This window comes from Anolis carolinensis, chromosome 5 (assembly GCF_035594765.1).
Source record: "Anolis carolinensis isolate JA03-04 chromosome 5, rAnoCar3.1.pri, whole genome shotgun sequence".
Classification (NCBI taxonomy): Eukaryota; Metazoa; Chordata; class Lepidosauria; order Squamata; family Dactyloidae; genus Anolis; species Anolis carolinensis.
Window position 1 is genome coordinate 113,225,896 of NC_085845.1, and position 17,079 is coordinate 113,242,974.

General features: G+C 40.3%; 1 protein-coding gene across 6 annotated transcripts in view; it reads right to left on the reverse strand.

Moving 5' to 3' along the window:
- Positions 1–17,079, reverse strand: part of prom1 (prominin 1) — a 133,749-nt gene that overhangs the window by 35,372 nt on the left and 81,298 nt on the right. For all 6 annotated transcript variants that reach the window (XM_062982185.1, XM_062982184.1, XM_016993315.2 and 3 more), the window contains 6 exons: positions 15,330–15,547; positions 12,973–13,047; positions 8,552–8,615; positions 4,858–5,017; positions 4,155–4,307; positions 3,052–3,175 (listed from right to left, as the gene is read on the reverse strand). In XM_062982185.1, the coding sequence (XP_062838255.1) occupies positions 3,052–3,175; positions 4,155–4,307; positions 4,858–5,017; positions 8,552–8,615; positions 12,973–13,047; positions 15,330–15,547 (794 nt within the window). The remainder of the gene's footprint in view (positions 1–3,051; positions 3,176–4,154; positions 4,308–4,857; positions 5,018–8,551; positions 8,616–12,972; positions 13,048–15,329; positions 15,548–17,079) is intronic.

Sequence of the window (17,079 nt, forward strand, 5' to 3'; positions counted from 1 at the left end):
ATGTCTTCAAAAAGAGGCTGGAGATTACCTGCTGGGAATGCTTTAGCACTGAGCAGGGGGCTGAGATCTGTTTCCCAGGACATCCCTTCCAAATCTATTATTCTATGGTTGCAGCTGGCTTCCCCTAGTCAAACTATTTAAAAGTGCTTACTTCAAAAGTAGTTTTTGTGTAGCATTTAATTTTCCTTTTTGAATGCTGCACTCTTCAAATGCACTGGGCTACAAATCCCACATATTGGATTTCCAGTGTGATGCATCTGAGGACCGGCTGGAAAAGGGCTAAGTTAAGCTTCAATGATGGCATAGAGCAAAGTAGAGCATAATCAATTAAAAAACAGTTGTTTCCAAGCTCTGAATGTGATTAAGCAAAGTTGGAATTATACTGAGGCACTATCCCTGATGGCGCAGTGGGTAAAACCGCTGAGCTGCTGAACTTGCTGACTGAAAGGTCGGAGGTTCAAATCTGGAGAGTGAAATAAGCTCCCACTATCCGCTTCAGCTTCTGCCAACCTAGCAGTTCAAAAACATGCAAATGTGAGTAGATCCTCTGGCGGGAAGGTAATAGTGCTCCATGTAGTCATGCCAGCCACATGACCTTGGAGGTGTCTATGGACAACGGCGGCTCTTGGGCTTAGAAATGGAGATGAGCACCAACCCCCAGAGTCGGACACGACTGGATTTAATGCTACAAGAATGGTATCAATAGAACTAAACAATTCAAAAAACAATTTTCAGTTCTCACTCTCATTTTAAAGTGATTCTAGAGTATCAATGTTTTACCTTATTTGAGATAGATGTATGTTATGTTTAATTTGTTACATAATAAGGTAGTACCCAATTGGGACTGTAAAGACATTTAAATTTGTATGAAAACATATATATTTAAGTTTATATGAGAACATTGATACTCTAGAATCACTTTAAAACAAGAGTGACCACTGAAATGTGTGTTTTTTTAATTGCTCATTCCTATTGATACCGTTCTTGTAGCATTTTGATATAGATATCTGTGCCTTATTGATATTGTGCCAGCACCATGACTGGACTTAATATCAGGGGAAAATCTTTACCTTTACCTATCCTCATAAAGCTTCATGACATGAGTGGCTGAATTGTGATCCATGTCATGCATAAAAAAACTAACTAAATAAGAGATATCTATCATCATCATTGCTGCAAGAAAATCTGCTACCTCAGAGCATGTTATTTCTCTAATGCTTGACTCCCAAGAGAAACTAGGGATGTTCTCAGGAGACTGGCTTGGAAAACCATTTATTCCAAGGCACAGATAATATTCCAAGCCAGCCTTCCCAGAACACCTTTGATCTAAGAATAGTTTCTGTTTCAGAAGCTAGGAATTGGAGAAAGAGGCTGTTTAAAGTTGTCTGCATTCTCCACATTTTGACAATGGTGATTAATCTGTCTAATTTACTTCAAACCTTTATCCTCCTGCTGCTACAACAACATTAACTGTGTGGGCACACAAGAATCTAATCCCACAAATTAAGTCTCTTTTGGGGGAGAGTGTTAATAATAACCATAATTAATTAAATTTACAAATTCTTTCCAAGCTCTTGCTGGGATTAACAATAATATTTAAGCCAATGCTATCTGATTGTTGATTAAGGGCATATCAAGTTTTGAGAAAAGAAAATACTTCACATTCTTAATTGCCAAAAAAGATATATCAATTTTTGCTGAGTGCTCATCTGTCCTGAAGTTTTAAGAAAAATTAAAAAGAAATCAGTTTCAAGTGGTATTGCAGTGGTGTTAGTTATAACCAGGAAAAATGAAAGTGGTTGGGTCTCCAAAAATGAAGACATATGATCTATGTTGGAAGGAAGGACGGTGGGGGAAGAATGCTGATCTTTTAAATATATTTTGGATATGTTCCATAGCACAATCCTTCTGGAATGTAGTTTTAAACCTGACAAATATATCATTTTTGTAGCACCAGAAGAAGCAAGCTGGCACTGCCCTGAAGTTGTCAATTCTACCCTCCATATCCACAATTCCATAGCTAAAACCCTAAAGAAGCAAACCTTAATTTTGCCATTTTACATATTTCCTATGCCATTGTATATAAATGGACTTGAACATCCATGCATTTTTCTATCCATAAAGGGATCCTGGAACTGCAACCACACACACACACACAAGCTTTGGATAAAAGGGTTGACACTCCTGTGGTATTTGTTTTGCTGTCTGTGTTCTTGTTCAGAAGATTTCACCTCACTTTCTGTCCTTGTGATAATTGGATTATGGAAAAATTTGCTTGTTGTGGAAACAAGGATTGGTGAGAAAGCTCCATAATAACTCTTTCAAGAGTGAATTTCCCTTCCTAGGGGTAGATTTCTCTCACTTCCTGTTGTCTCACCACTTTTCTTAACTATAAGACGTTCATAAGTCAGATGTTTGTAACTCGGGGACTGCCTATACACTGAAACTAATGGGGGAAAATTGGGAATATAGGAAGTAGTCTGGTATCAGGTCCTGGCAAGGTTTGTTTAGGGATTTGGTTGTTTCGAATTCTTCTAAGGCTGTGGGAATGTGGGTCACCCACAGTCATCCAGTGGATTTCCATGGTCAAGCATAGATTCGAGTCCTGGTCCTCCAGAGTTGTAGTCCAAGGTTCAAACCACTGTTGTATGTGCTTTTGTAATGTGTTCCAAAACGTACAAAGCATAAATGAATCACTTTGTCAACAACTTTCTCTTGTTCACTCTATATCTAGCATCTCTTTCCTTTTTGTTTTCATGTAATCCTCCTCCTCCTCCTCCTCCTCCTCCTCCTCCTCCTCCTCCTCCTCCTCCTCCCCCCCCCCCTCCTCCTCCTCCTCTCTTCATTCAGTTGTTGTAGAATACGAAAATATTGTTCAAGTACTTTCAAGTACTGGAAAGCCTACATTGAAAATTTAATTCTTCAACTTGTTAACAAAAGGATATGAAAAAGTTTGATTCACACTATAAAGAAGAAACAATATTTTTATGCCTAGAAATCTACAATATTTTATTATTGATAATTTAATGCAAGTGATATGGACAACCTTACTTTGAATAAAGTCTTGTCTTCAAATGGTTCACAGATAAGCTTCTCCACATTTCCACCCGTAATAAAAGTGATCATTACAATTAGCATCAGAGCCCAAGAGAAGAGGAAGCTGAATCCAACTCCACTAGAAAAATAAAATAAAATATCTGAGCTATTTATGAGATAACTGCATCAAAGGAACAAATACTTACTTACTAATATGCACTTTTAAGAACAAACCAGATAAGGTTCCACAAACATAAGTAATATTTAGAATATTTAGAATATTTAGAACTCGTAATGTATGTACCACTAGGCTGAACTCATAATGTATGTAACATAATTAAAAAAATACAGTAGAGTCTTGCTTATCCAACCTCCGCTCATCCGACGTTCTGTATTATCCAATGTAGTCTGCCTAGAGAAACAGCAGTTTGAAATGCTGTCCCAACCTCCCGAAGTTGTCATTGAACATTGAACATTGTCCACAGAAGGTGAGCAAGTGGGCTGTTTGGGAGGGGTACCGTGTTTGTTTTGATGAGCACTTTCTTTCCTTTGCCCAGCTGTAGCATAAATTTGCAGCTGTGTAGGTAAGAGGAGAAGCTAGTTCTGCTGGGCGCCCGCCGGGTGGTACGAGAAACAGCCGGTGTAGGCCGAACACTGTGCCTGACAGGAAAAGACTCAGCCGGCCGAGTTTTGCCCCTCCTGACGGGTGCCCGGTAGAACTAGCTCCTCCTCTTACCTACACTTATGCCAATTTATGCTACAGCTGGACAAAGGAAGGAAAGTGCTCAGCAAAACAAACACGTTACACCTCCCAAATAGCCCCCCTTAGTTAGCAAATCACCAAACTGCACTTTCTAGCCAATTTGAGATCTGAAAAGCATACATATGTTGATCATGTTCTCATGTAGTCGCTGCTTTTTTGGATCAGCAGAAATCTTACACATAAAATTTCATTTAATGTTCTGCTAAAAGAGTTCTGTGGTCTTCACAAGGTTAACATTGTAAATCTTGGATTAGTCCCAAGAAGAGCTTTCGTTATTGTCGCTGTTGCTCTTTACATTGGGTCTCACAACGTAATCCTCTTAATTTGATGAAATTCTCAAGCAACAAGAACTCACGCCATTAAGAAATTTCCCCCAGTGTTCGAGATGCAGCCTCTTGTCGTTGGAGTAGCATTTTTGTCATAACCACAGGTACCACATAGCAGTCCCAGATAGTAAAATACAAGGATCAATATCACCATACAGCAGAGAATTAAGCAACCCAGCCATCTAAGAAAAATCAATGTTAAAAAGGAATTAAAGTTATGAATGGTGCAACATTGAGATCAGACAAAAAAAACCCCTTACAAATCTGAAAGCAATTAAGTCCCAGAAAAGGCATATACATTATCACTTCCATTTTCCATTGTTAATTTCAGATTTCTTGATCAGTAATATAATGCATAGAAGCCATGTTTTATTACATCTATTTCCTTCCAAACCATATAACTAGACTTCACTTGCCATACCTAAACCTTCACTTCTGTGTCATGTTAGCATGTATACTTAACATTTAAATGCAATTTTGTGCCACTTTGATACCACCTGAATGACAAAACAGATCCAAAGTTTTATAGCTACTTAACACAACTGCATTTTTCTGCAATACATCATGTATCTGCATGGGACTTAAGAGACATATTAATGTCTCTGGTGGAGATGCAGATCCCACTGTAATGTGATATTATGAAACTGGAAGTTACAGGAATTAGCTTTTAGTGGAGCACACCACTTTGAAGTATAGCTTTTACATATCATAATCCAAACGACAGACACATACCTGTAGAAATCATATTGCTCCACTAATGGAAAATGATCCTGAACGTACGCCTCACCCTGGGTAAGATATATTGTGAAGTCTGCCAGTACCTTCTGGACGGGAAGCATTTTAGTAAATGCTGTGATATTTGAACCAACAGCTTCCAGAATATTTTTTATATCTGAAAGAAATAAATGTATTTACGATGGCTGTTCTGCCATGCAAGAAAAAACAATTTACTGCATGCTAACAAAAATATGTGATTGATGCAGCTTTATATAGCAAAATAAGGCGTGAAAAGAAGCATGGAGTTGATACAAGCAAGCCACAAATATATCAACATGAGATTGTGTTTTAATGTATGTAAGTTTATGCATGTTGATGAAAGTCAAGGTCTTCCATATTTCTGTGCTCATTATAATGAAACTATGGTCTAGTTCTTATCAAAGGTGTACACCTATATCTGAGATATTCAACTTCAAGCTGTATGTGAGAACATACATTATAATTTTTCTTTCATATAAAATTCAAATACTTTTGTGAGATCATTCAGATGTTTGAATGTTCAGCTGCAACCATACAGCCCAGATTTCTCACTTCTAAAAGGACCAAGCTAAATGTGTGATGTTTTCTCCAAAATCCTCAGTTTCTATGGTCAGCTATAGCTTTATGACATCATTTTCTGTCAAATAGTTCATTGCTTACTTTTGATAGCAAGGCTTCTATCTGGTTACATTCTTGGTGGTGCATGCAAACATTATCAAAATTAGAAATTTAAGTGTCAGCTTTCTCAGACCAACTGTCTATGAATAACAATAGCAAAATTTCAGATATTCAAACATTCTTGCAGTTTTGATCAGTGTTCCAAGTATGGCCAGTGCACAAATCCTACTGAAACTGCTGAGCTAAAGAGGACTTACACAGCTGTAACAAATATTTTAAAGAACTAATGCTACTTTGTGGGAAAATAAACTATGCAAAAAAACCCCAACAACAACCCTATAACAACCGCTTGTTAAATTTCTTGGGATGAAAAGAATGATAAATTATGAATTTCAATATGCATTAAATGTAATTTCAATTTTTAAAATTCTCAAGTGTTTTAGGACATATCAGAATAGATCTGGTTTTATGTTTCTGGACATTTGCTGAATAATGTACAATCTCTACAAGAAAATGTATTGCTTCCCCTCATAAAATGTTTATATCTTTTTTTATCAAGTTAACCTACACATTTAGATACTTGGGATTTCTCTCTTGAGTGTAATTCAAGATGATGGTCAATACAGAAATATTTTAATAGAGATGTAGCAAGTCCTTAAGAGCAGAAAAGTTTCGCTTCTCAATGTACAATGGTGCAAAGCACAGATACCAATGAATCAAACCCTGATTTAGACGTCAGAGATCAGGCAGAATGTCTTGCTGCTTTTAAAAAGCCAGACAGACCTTTATTTAGTGTTTACTCAACATCTTGAATTAAAGAGCTGAGAAACTGTTTTAAATACTAAGTTGCATTCGCACTATCTACAGGACTTCTTTCTATGAATTTTGACATATCTGAGATACCTGACCACAATTTGAACAGAGGACTTCTAAACTGGAACCAAAACTTTCTATATCTTATGTCTGTCTTCATGCAGAATTACGTGGGATCAAAGATGCTTAATTCCCTCCAGGAAAACAAAGCAGTGAGTTTAAGTGCAGGTGTATCCTACCCTTAATTTTTACCCACTTAAAAGGAAACTGCAACAGTTTAATGCATATTAATAGTTATTGTCAAGAACAAATGATTTTGCACTTAACTTCTCCCAAGTTCAAATGTTAAAAGACATTTTAACAAAACTTTAACATTACAGTTTTGATGAGTCACACAGTATGCCATATGTTTATAAACATACTGTGTATTTGTTTTGAAAACTTACAAGGTACAGCTGCTTATATTGGCAGAACAGGTCCATAATGCAAGAACAAAGATTAAAGAAAGGTTAATAAACATATTCTCAGCCCAAACACACCAAACACATGCTCATTTTGGAAAAACGGGTGTGAAAGTGACTTCTGACCGTCTCAAGGGTTTCATCCTGCACATATTTTGTGTTGCACAGTTGATGGCAAGCAAGATCTGGAACCCAAGGCTATGTAACAAAATTTGATTTTTTTCTGATTCTGGTTTGAAAGTGTTATTTCCTGTTTAATTGTGTGATACCTGCTTTAAAAGTAGTTATTGTACTCCAGAAACTTTGTTTTTTGGCTGCCACAGACTATGTTGAGTTGGCTGAGATTCTATGAGATATTAATTGAAAACGTAAAAGGTAAAGGTTTCCCCTGACGTTAAGTCTAGTCATGTCTGACTCTGGGGGTTGGTGCTCATCTCAATTTCTACGCCGAAGAGCCGGCGTTGTCCATAGACACTTCCAAGGTCATGTGGTCGGCATGACTGCATGGAGCGCCGTTACCTTCCTGCTGAAGTGGTACCTATTGATCTACTCACACTGGCATGTTTTCGAACTGCTAGGTTGGTAGAAGCTGGAGCAACAGCGCGCGCTCACTCTGCTCCCTGGATTTGAACCTGCGACCTTTCAGTCTGCAAGTTCAGCAGCTCAGTGCTTTAACACACTTCGTCACCGGGGTTCCCATTAATTGAAAAAGTATAGCAAAATATGCTGCAGGATGTCCCACAAAAACAAAGTTTTTACAGTTTAATAAACCTTTTCTGTGTTTTTATCATTGAATCAATTAGGAAATGACATTTACAACCCAGGAACAAAATCATATTACCTAGTGTTATCTGTTCCCTGGTAGCACTACAAACATTTATCCAGGTTCTGGTTAACCAAAGAAAGAAATGAATGATTTCAAGCAGCAAATATTAAGAGATATTCCTTATGTACTTCTTTCCCTGCTTCAAATTTCCTGTTCTCTGCTAGAAAATGTCAGATTTATTACACAGTTTGATTACTGCTGAGGGCATACAGAAGACATAAAAACATCATATATTTCTGGAGCCCTGCCTAGCCCAGCAAGGCCGCTGAAAATAAAAAAGTTGGTCATCTGTAGCTTGAAGCCCATTTACTTTCCCTAAGAAGTGTTTCTTCTAGCCCTACAACATACATGTATCTCCAAAGTTTTCTTTATGACATCTCTGTTCCAGAAAGAAGTGTTGAAGATTATTTCTTCTAGGTTTCTCCCACTTTCTACCTCTTGTAGCCATTGAATCCATGTTGCATCTATTCTCCTTTCCCTGCTTGTCACATGAGCTTCACATGAGCTTCCCTGCTTCACATGTGAGTTCAGACCTCAGCATGCTACCACTGAAGCTTTCATTTTAGGAGTTTCATGCATTTCCTGCTGGAATGTTTCTGGCTTCCATTTAGTTGGTCCTCTATGCCAGGGCCAGCTACCAAGAAAATGTGGCTGCATCGTAGTTTCTACCAATGTTCATCCTTTGACTTGCCTCTTTGTCTCTTTTCCTCTCTTCCCCTGGCATGAAACCTTTTTCTTTATGCCTCTCAATCTGACAATTAATATACACTACTACAGCTCAACATTATGTAGTTGACATTAAAGTGTTACTCTACATCAGATGATACATTTATTTGGCATAATTCTAGATACTTAAATAGTGTTTTAACTTTACAAAAAGATAAAAGAACTTTATGATGAAAAATTCAAACAACAGTTTACAAATGTCTGCAGTCAAATTATTAAGTCTTACCTGCCAAAATGTTCTTTGTTTGATCAAGTACTAAATCTGGAGTATTGTTAAATGCTGCATAACCCTAGAATTAAAAATGTACACGTTCAGCATTGTCTTGGTGACAAAAGATCAGTATGCTTATTTCTACCTTTAAAAGGGCTATGCTAAATATTTATATCACTAGCAGTTGCAGTTCAATAACAATTAGAAATCCACATATACTCAATGACTAAAGGCTCCTGCTGTAAGCCTTAAGGGAATGTGCCTCTCACTTCTCCACTCCAGACCTCCAGTCTTCTCCATATAGGAGTCAGGCAGACAATAGACTGCCAAGTAGCTAATGGTCAAAGAGGTGAAATGGGACATAAGGCAATAGCGACTATGAGAATTAGACAGTAAGAACTAGGTTTTCAGGAAGACATCCGACTAATGCTATGCATCCTTAGTACTTACTTACTTACTTACTTACTTACTTAGGCGATCCCCCGTAGTTCGAGGATGATGGTTCTCCATCTTCGCTATCTTGGGGATAGATCCGTAGATGGCTGAAGAAACCTTTTCTTGATCTGCATGTTCTCCCGCAGTGAGGACATCGGTTTCCAGGTGGAAGGCGGTCTCAGTCAGGGTTGGCTTGACGGACCTTCCTCTTGGCATGTTTCTCCCTTAAGCCCTCCATTTGTGCCTCTTCGAACTCTGCAGCACTGCTGGTCACAGCTGACCTCCAATTAGAGCGCTCAAGGGCCAGGGCTTCCCAGTTCTCAGTGTCTATGCCACAGTTTTTAAAGTTGGCTTTAAGCCCATCTTTAAATCTCTTTTCCTGCCCACCAACATTCCGTTTCCCTTTCTTGAGTTCGGAGTAGAGGAGCTGCTTTGGGAGACAGTGATCGGGCATTCGGACAACGTGGCCAGTCCAGCGAAGTTGATGGTGTAGGAGCATTGCTTCAATGCTGGTGGTCTTTGCTTCCTTAAGCACACTGACATTTGCCCGCCTGTCTTCCCAAGAGATATGCAGGATTTTTCTGAGGCAACGCTGATGGAAACGCTCCAGGAGTTGAGTGTGATGTCTGTAGACCGTCCATGTTTTGCAGGCATAGAGCAGGGTTGGGAGGACAATGGCTTTATAAACAAGCACCTTGGTATCTCTATGGATGTCCCAGTCATCAAACACTCTCTGCTTCATACAGAAAAATGCTGCACTCGCAGAGCTCAGGAGGTGTTATCGGCATATTGGAGTTCTATAACAGATGTTGTGGTGACCTTGGTTTTGGCTTTCAGTCTGCTGAGGTTAAATAGCTTGCCATCTCTCCGATAGATGATTTCCACTCTGGTGGGAAGCTTCCCATCAACAAGGTGAAGTATCATAGCGATGAAGATGGAAAATAAGGTAGGGGCAATAACACATCCCTGCTTGACACCTGATTCCACCTTAAATTGGTCACTTTGGGAGCCGTTGCTGTCCAAGACTGTTGCTATCATGTCATCATGGAGGAGCTGCAGGATGTTCACAAATTTGTCAGGGCACCCAATTTTTTGGAGGATGGTCCAGACAGCGCTGCGATTCACTGCGTCGAATGCCTTTGCAAGGTCAATGAATGCCATGTACAGAGGTTGATTTTGTTCCCTGCATTTTTCTTGGAGCTGTCGAGAAGTGAAGATCATGTCCACTGTTCCTCTGGAGGGACAGAAGCCATTCTGGGATTCTGGGAGGATGTCTTCTGAAACAGAGAGAAGGCGGTTTGAAAGGATTCTTGTGAGGATTTTCCCAGTGGAGGTTAGAAGGAAGATACCGCAATAGTTCCCGCAGTGTGTTCTGTCCCCTTTCTTGAAAAGGGTGATGATGGTGGCATCCTTGAATTCTGCTGGGATTTTCTCAGTCACCCACACCTTTTCAATGAGCTGGTGGAGTTGTTATATCAGTTCAGGTCCACCCGCTTTGAAGATTTCAGCAGGAATCCCATCAGGTCCGCTGGCTTGGTTGTCTTTTTGTTGGCTGATGGCATTGCTAACTTCTTCCAAACTAGGCAGTGCTGCAAGCTCATCCCTGGTTTGTTGTTGCGGTATTTGTGAGAGGGTCTCTTCGGCTACATTGGAGATGCGATTCAGCAGGTTCTGGTAGTGCTCTTTCCAAGGTAGTGCAATTGATGTTTTGTCCTTCAGAATTTTGGTTCCATCTGATGAGATGGTGTAGGAGCATGGTTTCTTGGTCCATAAATGATCTTTGTGGCTTTGAAAAATCCCTGAGCGTCATGGGTATCTGCAAGGTGTTGGATTTCTTCAGCCTTCTTTGTCCACCAGATGTTCTTGAGTTCTTTGGTCCTTCTTTTGACCTCAGCTTTTGCACTGGTATAGATCTTTTTCTTGGCAGCACAGTTGGTGTCTCTCCGCCATGTTTGGAAGGCTTTCCTTTGCTTATCAATTAGCTGTTGGATCTCTTTGTCGTTATCGTCAAATCAGTCTTGATGTTTTTAGTTTGGTATCCAATGGTTTCTTCGCAGGCTGTGATGATGGATGTCTTCAGTTTGTTCCAATGTTCCTCAACATTTTCAGGGTGTTCTGTGGGTAGATGATCCTTGAGTGTTGTTTGGAGAAGGGCTCATTTGGAGGGCTCCTGAAGGGCTTGGGTGTTCATTTTGCGCCTTGTTTTTCTTCCTTGGAGTCTGCGTTTGGGGGCGATCTTAATAGCCATCGTGGATTGGATTAACCTGTGGTCTGTCCAGCAGTCATCGGCACCTTTCATGGCTCTTGTGAGAAGCACATCGCGGCGGTCTCTGGCATGTGTAATAACATAGTCCAAGAGGTGCCAATGCTTTGACCAGGAGTGCTTCCATGATGTCTTGAGCTTGTTTTTCTGGCGGAAGAGAGTGTTGTTGATGACAAGGTTGTGCTCTCCGCATCTGGTGAGAAGCAAGATGCCATTCAAGTTGCTGTTTCCGACCCAGTCTTTTCCTATGATCTCTGGCCACAGGTCGGAGTCCCATCCAACTCTTGCATTAAAGTCCCCCAGGAGGATGATTTTGTCCTTCTTAGGTATCTCCGATAGGATGGTCTCCAGCTGACAATAAAAATTTTCCTTGATGTATTCGTCACATCTAGAGTTGGTACATAGGCACATATGATGGTTGCCTGTTGGTTTTTGGCAAGGTTAATTCAGAGGGTTGAGAGTCGTTCATTGATGCCAGTGGGTGCCTCAGTCAGGTGCTTCACCAGGTCATTTCTGATAGCAAAGCCAAATTCGTGTATTCTTCGCTCTTCTTCAGGCAGTCCCTTCCAGAAGAAGGTGTAGCCTCCCTTTTCTTCCTTCAGGTGTCCCTCTCCTGCTCTCCGGGTCTCCTGAAGGGCTGCTATGTCGATCTTAAACGGTCCCAGCTCCCTTGCAATGATAGCAGTCCTGCGTTCGGGGCGTTTGCTGTCAGTGTTATCCAACAGTGTCCGTACGTTCCATGTTCCAAAGTTCATTTCTTTTTTTTGTTCGCAGAGTGGTGACCACTCTGGACGCGGCAGTCCAGTCAGGATAAGAGAGGCAGACTATGTTTAGGGCACCTTTTCTAGCCCCTTCCCCATGTGGGGTGAGCAGAGCAGATCCTAAAAAGGGCTGCTCAGTCATGGATACAGCTGCCAGACTACTCAACTGACTCAGTCCTTGAGGTAGAACGACTGAGTCCATATCCACCGCCCATGTGCCAGTCTGTGACTAGGGGCTTCCAGATTTCAGTCTTGCCCCCGTCGCCACTCGCTGATCACCATGGGATTTTTTTGGTTTGTTTTTATTTTTTCTTGGAAGACGCCTGTGCATGATTTTTTTTAATGTACGGAGGTTGGTGCACGGCCAGTCAACACACAGTCTTCACAGAATGAGGTCCCAGCAGTGGTGTGGTTAACACAACGAGAGTGGCTTCTCAGTCTGTTGCAGCCTTCTTCCGCCTTCACAGCCATTGTAACATGTATCATGTTATCCTCCGTCTGCTCCGCCATTGAGGACTTTGGGTCTTCGGATTGTGCTTGGTCTGGAACCTCCCCTGCGGCCACTCCTAGGAGTGCATGACTCCAGTGGTTGTGCCCATAGGTTCATCGGAACACACAAGCCCCCTCACCACAGCAAGGTGACAATCCATTGAGGTGGGCTATGCATCCAAGGGGTAGGCGTGAAGATGCTAAAGGAATCCTGATGTCATTGGTGTTTCATAAATTTGCGTAAGCTGCCTTGAGGGTTCTTTTGGCTCTAAAGGTGGGAGAGATCAAAGAACTGAGGTATATCCTTCATTTCAATATGAGGGGCATATTTTACTTCTGAAAAACACTGGTGGGAGAAACTGCTTTGCTATCTTATTGCACATCCCTATGTATATGAAATCCTTGTGCACTTGCCTATTAAAACATGTAATGTTATTTCAAAGCCACATTCTGTTATAATATGGAAATTTAGATTTATTTTAACATACCTTTTGAACCAGACTGGAGAGGTCTATTTTAAGGACTTCATTAACTTTGGCAAGCTGACTGCTAACTCCTGGCAACTAAAAGAAAACAAAGTGGGGAAAGGAATTGAATTACCTTTACTTTACATATAAGTTCTAACTTTTATCTGTATCCTGCTTTTACATCTAACTACAGTATCTACTGCCACTTATTTCTGGAAGTGTCCCAATTCTACATACTAATCCATTAAAACTATGTATGTGTCAACTTACTGGTTATTATTGTGATTTATATGGTACATAGGGATCAAGTTGCAATATGACAGACTCAGAGAAGACTCAGAATGTACTCTGAGATTTCCCTGTTCTCTATGCTGATTAGCTCTAGAATCATTATCATCTTTATTTATTCATCTTTTCCCTAAAATTACAACTCAGTTTTATACAACACAGTCAGAAAAACAAAAGATCAATATAAAATGGAATTAAACTAAGAACAACACTAAAAATTAATTTAGAATTCAGTAACAACATTAGAAAGTAATTTAATAGCAATAAAATTAAAACAATATAGTGCACACTTAAAAGCTTTTCGTTTTCAGAGGCCTGTTTGAATAAAAAATGTTAGGGACATCCTATTAGGGAGATGCTTGTGAGTACATATGATCATGTTCTTTCAGAGTATGTATAAGCATGTTCTTCAGGTGTTGGTATTCCCTTCCACCCCTGGCAATGCCCAAATCCCTCTCTACTACTCACTAAACAACTTCAGTCACCCTCTGCCTAGCCATACCCTGCATTGTGGGGAATGGACAGAATCACAGAAGCTTCACCCTGCAGCCGGCAATGAAATCAGTGCTGATATTCACCAGGCTCTTTTGCAGGTCTCGGTGCTGCTGTAATCATTTCACATATGGCTAAGAGGGCTCGTCCAAGCACTTCTGTGATTCTGCCCACTTCTCATAATTATTTTGTGGGAAAGGGCTGTTTAATAAATTAGAAGAGTATATAATTTGACCTAATGTAGGCCTGCATGCAAATTCACTAGACTACACTAAACCATATACAATTGCAAACAGTGCCTGACAGAAATGAAAGGAGCCATTCTAGCCTCTCTTGACAGGAAGTTTCAGAGCCAAAGGCAGCCACAGTAGAAATCTGATCTAGATGAACAGAACCAAACAACTTTCCAAACTGATTTATGGTAAAGGCACAATATATTTTAAATGTGTGAGAAAATGAAAATGTATTTTAATCCTTGTCTTCTTGATTCTGCTTTCAGAACTTTTTATTTACTCTCATGGTTAGGAAACAGATCAAATAACAGTCTCTTCTTATTTCACCAATAAAAGAAAGGAAATGCTGTAAACCTTGATCTGCTATCATCTCTGAGTTACTAGAAATGGTCTTCTCAACAAAATAAGGAGAAGAATGGTGGAAGGAAGCAGTACAGTCCCTCTCAGGAGGACCTAAAAGAAGCAACAATCCCTTCCATTCTCTCCACCATGGTGCCATTTCTGCATGTTTTGAATGCCTGGGAGGAAAAAATGGCAGCGGGGGACAGGAGCAGTTTGTTCTCTGAGGCAGCTCAGACATTTTTCCCTCTCTGCAGAATGAATCTCCATTAATCCATTTATTCATAATTATGGCTCCAAGGAGCTGCGGTGGTACAATGGGTTAAACCCTTGTGGTGGCTGGACTTTTGACCTGAAAGTTGCCAGTCCAAATCCGCAAGACGGGGTCTATCAGCTCTAGTTTGCAAAGACATGAGAGAAGCCTCCCAGCAGGATGGTAACACATCTGGGCATCCCCTGGGCAACGTCTCTGTAGATGGCCAATTCTCTCACACCAGAAGCAACCTGCAGTATGTTCTCAAGTCACTTCTGACATGATAAAAAAATTATGCCCCCCAAATCTGCTCTTGACATATACGTGAGGTTGACTTATATATGAGTGTAAACAGTATACCACGGAGAGTATGTGCATCCAAATATTCCATCACATGTAAGGTTCCTGAGCAAGGAAATCAGATTTTCTGTAGGGAGGTTTAAAAAACTACCATTAAACAAGCTGAATCAGAAATCATCATGTTGGCCCAGAAATCACTGTTATGTTGGACTATAAATGGTGGTTTGATGTTTCCCAGGATGAAGAATACGTCTACTTTCAAATATTGCTGAACTCTAATTTCTCTTATTAATCTATGCTAGCTGAATCTGATGGGAATGCAATTGAACAACATCTGGAGGGTCAAAAGATGTCTACCCCTGCTATAAATGTTTTAATATAGAAGAACACTTAATCATAAAATGTTCTACCTTCAAGATGATCACTAAGAAAGACTTAGACCACTGTGTAGAACTGACAAATATGAAGTTTACCTTGCTGAAGTTGGCATTGATGTCTAGCTGATTTAATGAATTCCTGATGATATTGCAAGTTGAGGCAGCCTGAGCAGCTGTGCAGGCAGAATCATTAAGTGTGTTGATCAGGTGTCCTTTAACTTCTGTCAGGTTGCCATGCAGCCTCTCAGTTCCTTCCTGCAAGACTTCCACAGAAACACTTACATTCTCCAGCGCCTCCTTTGTTTCTCTAATAGCTACAGTGGTTTTCAAAAGAAATTAAATCAAATTTAATACAATGGCTTAATTAGACCAACGCTGGAGAAAAAAGCATAACTTGAAAAAACGATTATCAAAGGGAAGTGGCCATACTGTAGGAAAGCAAGATCTTGAAAGGAAACTCTAGTCACACTCAAACTATCTATCACTACAGATCTAACCAGCAACAGAGTTTCCTAGAAGTCCACTTACCAAAACAACAAAGAGCAGTACACTGGGGCATAGACTCCACTCCCACTAACTGCCTGCTAGCAAGCTTTCTGAATAGGTTTATTTTCTCCATAGGTGTCTGCTTCTTGGTTGGCAAGTAGGTATGGCAAAAAAGTTGCATTTAATGATTTGTGTGCATGTACAATGGTTTCAAATGACCAGAGGCGGTCCACCAGCAAGGCCAATTAGGTGCTCGCCTGTGGCGCAATATTATTGGGGGCACCATCGAGGCGCCCCCGCGTGTGCCAGGAGTCCCGGCCCACCTAGGCTGCTCCACACAGCGCCAGGCCGAAGCAATCGCTCTGCGCAGCACCAGACCAAAACAATCGCTCCGCGCGGCGCCACACTGAAGCAATTGCTCTGCGTGGTTCCAGACAATTGACCGCGTGGACGGGTGGGCCTTCTGTGTCCGCGGGGTCGATTGGAAGGCCTGCACACGTGCACAGGCCTTCCAATCGACCACACGGACGGGTGGCTGAGCCTTCCGTGTCCACGTGCGCTGGCATGCTTGCTCTCCAGGGGTGTGCCACCGCATGTATTTTTCAGCAATTTGTTTGGGGGGGCACCAAAATTCGAGGGGGGGGGGCAAAATTCTGGTCGCCTACTCCTGAAAATTACCTCAGGACAGCTCTGCAAATGGCTAATATATTGCAATATCTATTGCCATTTTTATCTCTCTTATTATATTTGTGTAAACTGTTTTAACTTTGTTCTTTTAATAGAATAATTTGTTTAATTGTTTTTCATTTTTATATAACATATTAACTATATTTTGTTTTGTTTTGTCATTAACCATCTCGAGTTCTGTGCCAGCAGAAAAGAGGGGTATTAATAAAATAAATCTAATATCTGGAACAATAGTTACACAAACTTAAGTGTAACATGTCTTGTATATAATAAATGCATGGAACATTACAATAATAATAATAATAATAATAATAATAATAATAATAATAATAATAATATACAAAATAAACACACTGTTGAGTATTTTATGTGCATCAGGACAAAATGAGCCAGAAAGAAGCCCACAAAACTATGTCGCCTAAAGTCGCCTAAAACTATGTTAACTTCCATTCCCTTTAGGCCAGTTTGTTGAAATATCCCAAACAATTCTTCACAGCAGAGGCAAAATCAGGCTTTTGCCTGGATCAATGGTAAGGTTCTCTTCACTTCCACATATTCTGCTGTATTGAACTGAGTTGGAACATGCTGCTACCATTGTTTCAATAAGCAACCTGTTTACCTCAGCTTTATTCACATTAATGGGATTCATCCTGACAGTAAACAAGTTATAGAT